The following is a 10,194-nucleotide window of genomic DNA, read 5'->3' on the forward strand; positions in this document are numbered from 1 at the left end:
GAGAGAAGATTTGTCGAAGACGGAGGCGAGCAGTTGACACGAGAAAGAAACGGATTGAAGAGGACTTGGCTTTTGCCGTCATCTCTAGTAAACGTTGGTAAATGCCAGATATCTAGGTGGGAAAGCCAAGACTCAAGATTTGGAGAAATGAAATCTGAATAAAAAATTATTAACCATGAATTTTCAGGAAAAATCATTTTTAAGCTTTTCTTTGCAAATTAATATACATCCATGGGTTTTTGGATGATTTCATCCTAGACCAAGATTAAGCGAAGTGATACAATTTCTTTTTTATTTTTCTTTTTAAAAACACTAAAGAGTTCTAATCTCACCTATCCTATACCCCCAATCTCCTTTCATTTGTCCAAAATCTAGGTCTCCAAGCAAACTGAAGCCTAATGCTCAGCTCGCATATCGAATCTTACGCCTCCTCTATGACGCATAAATTTGAAATGCTCGATGTGTATGAGGCATATATTTTTTTGTCAATTTCTAATACAAATTTGTTTGAAGTCTTGAGATATCTAAATATGCATTGTTCTAGAAAGGAATAAGTCCAACCTTTTCTTGCAAAATTAATAATCAAATGGACTTTTATGCAAAATTCACTTTAAAAAATGCTAATGTGATAGGAAGTCCAACAGATCATAATAAAATTTTTGGAATTACTATATTAAAAATTTTGAACTTAATTTTTTATGTCAATTGCTTATTTGAATTGCTCTTGCTAAACCAACTGATGGTACTATTTAGTTGTTCGCAATCTCTTCATATATTAATAATGTATTTGCGAATTATTTAGGATCAATTCAAGATGATTTTTGAGGGATATGAAAATTATGGTATTGTTGGACATATTCTGCCGCTGTGCGGGCCATACCTTGCGGGGTCCCTGAGCAGCATAGGGAGGGTCACTGTCAGCATGTCCTGCCGCCTACCAACAGCGATGGCTTGGTTGGTAGGTGGGTTATACCCGAGGGTCCCTGAACCTATGGCGAGGCCAGGTCGGAGTCCGGGGTGGGCGAGGCCTGGTCGGAGTCGACTCGTGGCGCTGCCTTTGGTGGGGTTTAAGGAAATAGAGTAGCGCCTTCACTAACACCGGTCGGTTTTGGTGTAATGGTAGCGCTTGATTCTGTCAACTGGTATCAGAGCCAGAGGTCTCGAGTTCGAAACCCAGGCATCGCGTTGGGGGGGGGGAATGTTGGACATATTCTGCCGCTGTGCGGGCCATACCTTGCGCGGTCCCTGAGCAACACAGGGAGGGTCATTGTCAGCATGTCCTGCCGCCTGCCAACGACGATGGCTTGGTTAGTAGGTGGGTTATACTCGAGGGTCCCTGAACCTATGGCGAGGCCAGGTCGGAGTCCGGGGTGAGCGAGACCTGGTCGGAGTCGACTCGTGGCGCTGCCTTTGGTGGGGTTTAAGGAAATAGAGTTGCGCCTTCACTAACACCGGTCGATTTTGGTGTAATGATAGCGCTTGATCTTGTCAACAGGTATGTTTATAAATTTTAAATCAATGATGCTATACGATATTACTAGTGAATTTAATTGGATTCAAACATCTTATATATATATTTTTTTGCTTAATAAAAAATATAATGTTTCTATAATATTTTCATATCCAAATTATATTCATTTTGAACTTTTGGTTGAATTCCAAACCTTAGACTCTTACTAAATTTTTCTGGAATGTTGAACTTATAACTATGCTGTCTATTCTTAAGGAGCTAGAAGAGCAACTCAAGTTTGAGATTTTTCCTTAAAAGAAAAAGTTCGGAGCTGGTTTGCATACTATTGTGGGGACAAGATGATGAGATTTATGCGATGAATGATAATATTATTTTGCTTCTTAAAGGCATTAGCGAATTATGTGATAGTAAGTGACTTCAATAGTCTACATACAAAAGATTCATGCATGAAACTTCTGAATCCTAAATCACCGTCTTCCAATGGCTAGGATCATCATACAACAAGCATTTCATTTGCACGCATACATAAGAAGCTTACGGTGTCAAAAGTTAGATCTGTGCCCAGTCCATTTGACTGACGGTCCAAGCATGGTTGTTTCCATTTAACTTGAATATCAAGTCATTTGTATATAGTTGGTCTATTCATATTTTGTTCAGTTTGAATCCATATACAATTCTATCAGTCCAATTGTTGAGATTCGTTTAAAGTGAGTCAAGGCTCGTTCAAGTTTAGACCTCATCTGATCCACTAACATGGTGTCTTGAGAACGCCTATAAATTTTAGGAAAAAAAGGTTGGTCCCAAGTGTCCACAATGACATGCACACAATTGGAACTATATTCAAATAGCCATGATACTTGAGTTGGTTGGATTCTCTTACTTGAATCATCAAATAGGTTGTGACAATGACATCTCTCTCTATATATATTATAACAAGAATTCCTTCAGTCCAGCTCTAATTTTAAATATTTGTTGCTTTCCATCGCCTCTATTGTAACTTTCTTATTTGTTGCATCCATCACTGTCTAAGAAAAGGACACTTTCATTTATTCACATAAGTATTGAATCCATCATGGTTCAAGACTTGTGGATAGGAGAAAAATAACACTTTCATCGCCAATTCACATAAATATCAAAAAAAAAAAATTTCCTCGATCGAATTATATATTGATCATTAATCTTTCTCTAACAAGCATCACTAGTAGTTTCCACCGCCTGTCGAGAGTTAAGCCCGTGGAGTTGAAAAGCCACCTCCCCCCTCACCCCTGCGGAGAAAATGCTCATTGCCCGTCTTTTATCATATAAAAATGTTGATGAATAATGTTATTAGTGTGATTATTTGACTAAAATGGCATGCCCTATGCACTAACTACCTAGTCCATTTTTATTGATTGCTAGATAGCGAAATGTCGCACACTAGTTGAAAAATCAATCTCAAGCTTAATGATTGGAGTGTATCATTTTGATGATAAACTTATTTACAACCAAGCTTGCTGTGAGAAATTAATGAGTGGATCCAACCTAACCTTACATGCCGGGACCCGCACTGGGCCTGAGGCCGGACCCAGCTTTCGGTTGGGTCCGTGCCACGATAAGTTATGTATGATTAGAGAACAGCTACTTGTCTCGTGATCCCAGTAAGCAATAAATAATTGACCAGGCTCTTATGGCACCCAAAGCCAGACCACTTATTAGCATAGGGTCTTAAATGGTTCAAGGGTATAATTACTTGAGTAACAAAAGAAACATGTAAATTGGTACAAATCCAAACAGTCAATTGATTTTTTTATTCTTCAATTGAGTTTTTTTTCCTCTACCTGCCAACCAAACAGTCAATAGTCGGACACATGCTTCGCCGGATTAGAAATGGAACTCAGCGTATGCAGAATAACTTGGGTCTGTTTGATAGGGCTGTTGGAAGTAAAATTTTTTTAAGTGGAGTTTTTTTATAAAAAAATATTTCCTGTTTTGTAACTATATTTTTAAAGTGTTGTAAAATTTAATATGTGCTTGATAAATAAACTAAAAAAAAAATTTAGTATGATAAAATGACTATAATAAATATTGCATAGTATTATGTAACAAAATATAATATATATTAATACATAGTACAACATTACTATAATATAATATAATATTATTATAAATATAGCAATATAATATTGTATACTATAGCATAATAATATAACATAACATATCAATATTAATGTAATATAATACTATATTTATAGCATAATATAATAATAAATATATAAAATATTATAATAATAATTATTATTATAGATTAATATTTTATTAGTATAATAGTTTTAGGAATAATTTTTGTAATTATAATATTTTATTAGGAATATTTTGATCTAAAAAAATTTATAAATCAAAACAGCTTTCCGATGTATGCTAAAAGTATTTTTTAAAGAAGCTCTAAAATAGAGCTTCTTCCAAAAAACTGTTAGCTTTATAGTACATCTAAAACAGCTTTTTGATTTTTTATTAAATATTTTTATTTTATCTAAAAATATTTTTGGGGAATCAGAACTTTATGGTCCAAAAGCTCTACTAGCTGGCTTTAATAATTCCAGTGTGACTTCGACCCACATTAGTTCCGTTCCGTTCCGTTTCCACCCCATCTGACCCAAAATTAAATGGGTCGACGCGGGTTATCCTTCATCCCAAAGACTCGGCCGGTGGTGGCTTTGGTATTTCCTTTTCTTGGGTGGGCGAGAGGCGGTGGCCTCTGGATCACCTCCCCGCCTCCGCAATCGCGTGCAACTTCACGCCTCTATCGCCGCCGCCGCCGCCGCCGCTGCCGGACCAGGTCAGTCTCCCCTCTCCGCCCTCTCTCTATTCCCCCATCTCCTCCCCATTTCCATGTGCCCCCTTTCTTTTTCTTTCCCCTTTTCTTTTCTTTGGGAAAACCCTACAACCAACAACCAGCCTGCTCGTCTATCGATTGCTCTGCACACACACACTAATCAATTATGTATATGCAAACATATATAATTTATTTTCGTAAAGTTGGTACTCGTCACCTGCTTATCGCTGGTGCAGTTTCTCTTACAGGCTTCAACGATGGATGACAACATGACTTCTTCTTCTCCGCATGCAGTCGGTGATATTGACGATGCAGCTGAAGGTAGCTCGTGACATTGACACCAACCACTTCTCTTTTTACTTATTTCTTCATCTTTTGAGCGTCATCATTTGTAGATGTTTTCTGGATGCTTTCAGTTCCTATGCTCTTCTAGGTCCGGTTCGTAATTAATTCACTCATGTCTCTTGTGGCTTCTGTACTAAATTTTATCTATCTTCCCGTGCACCTCCGACGGTAACAATTGCTTGTGCTGCTGGAAGGGGGAGGTTGCAGAATCTAAATCTAATAGTGATGCATCGAGACTTAGCTCAATTGATGGCAAGCGTTTATCTTTGTGTCTTTTCAAGTTCCATCATGTATCTGTAACTACAGTTTTTTTTGTTTTTTTTTTTTTCCGTTTGGGCAATCTTTCAGGAGCTTGGTCGCATGCATTGCATGAGATCTCGACCTTCTTAGCTATCTCTCATTTACTTTTCATTCGCCCTCATCAGTTTGATTGGAATCTGTTGCCGCTAGATTCTGGATTGGGGTCGGACTCCGCCTGCAGTACTCCGAGGTCGGTTGAAACCGAGGTGGAAGGCGGGATCAACCTGCAAAGAAGTCCACTTGCTGGAAGGTTTCCGGCCGGAGGGCCTTCCGTTGCTTAAGTTAGAAATCTAGAGCAACAGTGGAAGAGAGAAAATGAGTAGAGAGGAGTAGTAGATTGCGTACATGAGGGTCCCCTGTTATCTCTTTATATGGGATGAAAGCGGTATCCATTATTTGATTTAGCGTGACGTGCCATAACTGTACGATTGTGGTTGATTGCGCTTTAACAGCATAGTAACGGCTCCACATGATTAGCATGTGGCGATCATCGTGCCAATCATGCATTTACTGTTGTACCAGTTTAACTGTCGATCCTTATTGCACCGAGCAAAATAGCACGTCGATCCTTACCGAAGTCATTCATCTCAGTCATGGCCGAGGTCAAGGAGGTTGGCTCAATCCGACGTTAGGATGACCAATATCCTCCCCATCAGAATCATCGATCTGAATCCATCTTGTGGAATCTGTTTTACTGTTTCTGTCACGTCTTCATGCTTGGCATTTTATAGTTTAACATAATAGTTCCAGTTAACAATACAGCCGATAGTTGACAGAATTTTGGATGACACAAACCTGCATGAACACTACATTTTTCTTGGTCTGCGTTTTGCCATACACCTTGCAGACAAAGTCATTTTCTATCACATTTAAATGCTGAATAGAAACGTAAGATGTGAAATGTTGTATTTCCTGTTAAATTCTGTCACAGAATGCCCTGTGAAGGAGCGATGCCAGGAGCAGAGAGAAGCCCTTCCAGGAGAGCCCCGTTGTGCTATCTGCGGACGTTATGGTGAATATATATGTGATGAGACAGATGATGATATCTGCAGCAAAGAATGTAAAAGTACTCTTCTTGCTAGGCTTGCCAGTACCCAGAAGCCAGCTTTGGACCACAGCCATCCTGTAAAACTACCTGTCAGTGACGAATGCTTTTATGTTAGAGATGATAATAGACCCAATTCAGAATCCACTGATCAGATTGAATCTTTGAGAAGCAAAATCGGCATTTGTATTAAGGGGAACTCTGTCCCTGCTCCAATCTTGTCCTTCTCTTCCTGCAATCTTCCTCAGAAGCTTGAACAAAATCTTGAGTCTGCTGGCTACTTGATACCTACACCAGTTCAAATGCAGACCATCCCTGCTGCACTGATTAAGAGAAATATGCTTGTTTCTGCGGACACTGGTTCTGGAAAGACTGCTTCTTTTCTAGTTCCCATAGTTTCACATTGCTCGAATATTCGACTTCAGCACCTTGCAGAACAGAAGGGGCCATTGGCAATGGTTCTTGCTCCGACTAGAGAGATTTGTGTGCAGGTGGAGGAGCAGGCCAAGGTTCTTGGAAAGGGTTTGCCTTTTAAAACTGCTCTTGTGATCGGTGGAGATGCCATGGCTGGGCAAGTATACCGAATTCAGAAGGGTGTAGAGTTGATTGTTGGCACCCCTGGAAGGCTGATTGATCTCCTAACGAAGCATGACATCAATCTAAACGAGGTTTCTGTTCTGGTTTTGGATGAGGTGGATAGCATGCTGCAGAAAGGGTTCCGGGATCAGGTGATGCAAATCTTCCAAGCCCTCTCGCAGCCTCAGGTGTTAATGTTCTCAGCAACTATTTCTGAAGAGGTCGAGAAGATGGCAAGCTCAATGGCTAGAGACTTGATACATGTCATATGTGGGAAGCCGAGCAGACCCAGCAAATCAGTTAAACAGGTAGTCATTTGGGTGGAATCTAAGCAGAAGAAACAGAAGCTTTTCGAGATATTGATGAGCAAACAGCATTTTAAACCACCCATTGTGCTGTTTGTGGGTTCAAGACTAGGAGCTGATCTTTTGGCTGAAGCAATTACTGTTGTGACTGGATTGAAAGCTCTCTCAATTCATGGTGAGAAGTCAATGAAGGATAGGAGAGACAGTTTGAGGCTGTTTTTGACAGGAGAGATATCTGTTCTTGTCTCGACTGGGGTTTTGGGGCGTGGGGTGGATCTGTTGAAAGTACGGCAGGTGATAGTTTTTGACATGCCGAGTTCAATGGCGGAATATGTTCATCAAGTTGGAAGGGCATCTAGAATGGGAGAGGAGGGTGTTGCAATTGTTTTTGTGAATGAGGAGGACAGGAAGCTCTTTAGGGAGCTTGTTCAGTACCTGAAATCTTCAGGAGCTGCTGTTCCACGGGAGCTTGCAAATTCACGTTATTCAGTAGGCCCTTTTCCGCTGAGCAGCCGACAGAAGAGGAAATATGGTTATTAAAAGATTCTTGCATGGCAGGTGAGAGACGCATGCATAAATTGGGTCCTTGCTCACCAGAGGTTGTTTTAACAGCTGCTGGACCTTCAGATAAATTCTTTTAGTTCTAGAGGTGGTTCATGTCAGTCAAAGAGCCTAGGCATCTCGAGTGCTGGTGGATCTGCATACAAGGTTGAAGGAGGGATCAAGATCCTCTCTCCAAAAGCAACACCAAGTATGCATCTTCGAGCTTTCAATTGTTCTTGGTATTTTTTGCCTTAAAAAAATCTGTTCTTAGTGTTTTTCTTCTATGAATAAATTAGCAAATGACTTTGATTTTTCACTTTGTTATTTTATCTACCTTGGACATCAACCACAGAAGCTCTAGGAACATTTCGAGGTGTCCTCTTGGCTGTTCGTTGCTGGCATTTTGTGCTTCCTCGGATTTCTGCTGCTTAATTGATTTTCTTTTAAGAATTATGAATTGCAACTCAGGAAATTTGGATAGCGCAGTGCTACTACAAGTTTTACTTGCACAATTTTTGGATATGGGATACAAGATGGGTATGCAAAATAGTTTGTGACTTTCTTTTATGAATTTAGTGAAACCATGGCTAACACAGAATATAATACTAATCAAATGGAGCAAGCTTCTTTTATAAGATTTACAATTTTTACATGTTTTGTGCATTCCAGAAGGTGTAAAGGGAGTGAAGGATGAGGTGGCCTGTTGTTTATTTTTGTGGAGTTCCAAAACTTATGTATGACATAATCAGAAAATGATGAAACATCTTTTCAGACTCCTAAACACTTGCTCATAATAAGTTGTGTGTGATGGGATAACTTTGTTTTGACTTTGAATATTTCTGTTTCCAGTAGTCATGAGGAAAATAAGGGAGATAAAATGGCATGTCTGTGGATACATACATACATGCATATTTATGTAATTATGTATATTTTGTTATTATATTCTTATCGCTTTAAGTTCTCTATAAATCCAAGTAGTATATCACATTCGGATAATTCATTTTATTTCTGGTCATTTGAGAAAATAAGACAGATTGATATATTGGAGTCTGTGGCTGCAGGCTTCTGCTTCTGTTTTCATTATTGAAAAACAAAAAACCTAATCATGCATGATTAGGATGTAAAAGTTCAGTGGTTTCAGCATTTATCTTCCTTAATAGGTCAATAAATGTGGCTTAGAGGCTATGTTTGATCAAAGGTTGTATTAGTAATCATGGTTCCTCTCACATTTTGGAGCAAGTCTTGCCAGAAGATTGGTCACCTTCTAGCTTACAGGTGCATATGCAGTAACTGAATTCGACCACCCTTGGTACTGTTTTCCCTTGAATCGTCTTACTCATAGAGTGCAGAAGTATCTAGATAAAATTGGGATTTCTACTAGCACAGTGTTTTTTTTCCCCATAATTGTTCCAATGAAAGAATGTACTTTGTCTCCAACATATGCTGTTTTTGCTCCACAGCCTTTTAGGTAACCTGATTTTCCCATAGGCTAGTTTTATTAGGAACTTATTTTCTGTTCTATCGGTGCCAAAAAGAAAGGATAGAGTTTCAGGTCCAGACATCACCACCACATTGTAGCTTCATTGTTTCAACGAAGCTTTGTGACGCGTTTCACTTCTCTACTGTCATCTGTGTGGTCTAGAGGAGATAGGGTTTGGGCTATACGTCATGGTTTCGTGCATTTTATGCTGTAATCATATTTCTTGTAGACTGCACTTATTGTGATTTTTCACTATTCCTGCCAAATTCTGGTTCTGAAGCTGACAGTGATCTTTTTATTCCTTTTCATATATTACTTGCAGATACTTTCCCATAGCACGTTGTTTTCTACTTTGAGAGTTAAAATAATTACAAACAGTAGAACAATTCAGCTCTTTTAAGAGTAATGGAGATTTTTCTTGGTTCGACAGGTAAGTCATGAAAGAATTAACTTTGAATTTGGAGGATGAAAAATTCAGGGTCATTTGCATTGATATAGTGAAACTGAAACTTTATGCTGGAATTCCTTCAACTGGCTGGTGTCTACTTCTGCAGGCTTCTCCAAAATCTGGGATTGTTTTGACCATGACAAAGGCCTGCAAACCGAAGTCATACATGTTGCCCCTTGCGCAATTATTACTTCCAATCCCGACTTAGAGAAGTCTTTGCACAATCTAAAAGCCTAATCTACATGGCGAAGATAAGAAGTTGTGCTGACAAGGAGGTGCTCCTGAGAACCTGAGAAGATCTACCTTCTAAGATGGATCTGTAAACTCTAGGTGTCTCACACTACACTCCTGACAGCAGTATACCAAGATGGGTTAGCTGAACACGTCTTCGAACGTATATAACACTATGCATGTTTTATTTAACCCAAGATACAAATGTATGCTCTTTGCTCCATGAACATTTTGTGCTGTCGAGTTTGTGGTGTATGTTGCTTCATCAACTTAAAAGGCTCGTTTGGTTCGCGGGAAGCATTTTTCCTTATAGGAATATGATTTCTGGAAAACAAATTCCTAGGAAGAGAATGCTTAGGAAAATACTTTTAGCATGTTTGGTTGATCATGGAAAAGTGACAAATTTTCAAAGTACTTATGTTTGGTTGGCCATCCACTTTCCTGGAAAAGTTATGTATAATTTCTACTATGCCCTTAATAAAAATTAGGTCTTTAATGTCTTTTTAATGCTGAAGGGTCTTTTTGGGAAAAAATAAAAATGGAGTGATTCCCACGAAATGTGGGAATCATATTTCCATGGAAATACAACTTTCTCATCTCTCTCCTTTGAAAACTCCAATCAAACAAGAGGCATCTCA

General features: G+C 39.0%; 1 protein-coding gene across 9 annotated transcripts; it reads left to right on the plus strand.

Moving 5' to 3' along the window:
- Positions 1-4,090: 4,090 nt before the first annotated feature.
- Positions 4,091-9,853, plus strand: LOC103715465 (DEAD-box ATP-dependent RNA helicase 41-like). 9 transcript variants are annotated; one of them, XM_039133642.1, is made up of 6 exons: positions 4,091-4,286; positions 4,520-4,604; positions 5,860-7,636; positions 7,750-7,934; positions 9,200-9,307; positions 9,432-9,853. In XM_039133642.1, exons 2-3 carry the CDS (start codon positions 4,541-4,543, stop codon positions 7,392-7,394), a joined length of 1,599 nt encoding a protein of 532 aa, XP_038989570.1. In that variant the 5' UTR covers positions 4,091-4,286; positions 4,520-4,540; the 3' UTR covers positions 7,395-7,636; positions 7,750-7,934; positions 9,200-9,307; positions 9,432-9,853. The 9 variants fall into 9 exon arrangements, with proteins under 9 accessions (XP_038989570.1, XP_038989565.1, XP_038989568.1 ...); XM_039133637.1 differs by having other exon boundaries at positions 9,200-9,853; XM_039133640.1 differs by lacking the exon at positions 9,200-9,307 and having other exon boundaries at positions 9,308-9,853.
- The last annotated feature ends 341 nt before the right edge of the window (positions 9,854-10,194 follow it).

The sequence above is a fragment of the Phoenix dactylifera genome, chromosome 14 (assembly GCF_009389715.1).
Source record: "Phoenix dactylifera cultivar Barhee BC4 chromosome 14, palm_55x_up_171113_PBpolish2nd_filt_p, whole genome shotgun sequence".
In the NCBI taxonomy this organism is placed as follows: domain Eukaryota; kingdom Viridiplantae; phylum Streptophyta; class Magnoliopsida; order Arecales; family Arecaceae; genus Phoenix; species Phoenix dactylifera.

What these genes read in the sequence shown, in the direction of transcription:
- LOC103715465 (XM_039133637.1), top strand. Translation starts at nt 4,541, where the DNA reads ATGGATGACAACATGACTTCTTCTTCTCCGCATGCAGTCGGTGATATT. An exon ending in TATTGACGATGCAGCTGAAG is followed by an intron (nt 4,605 to 5,859) that starts GTAGCTCGTGAC and finishes ATTCTGTCACAG; the next exon opens with AATGCCCTGTGAAGGAGCGA.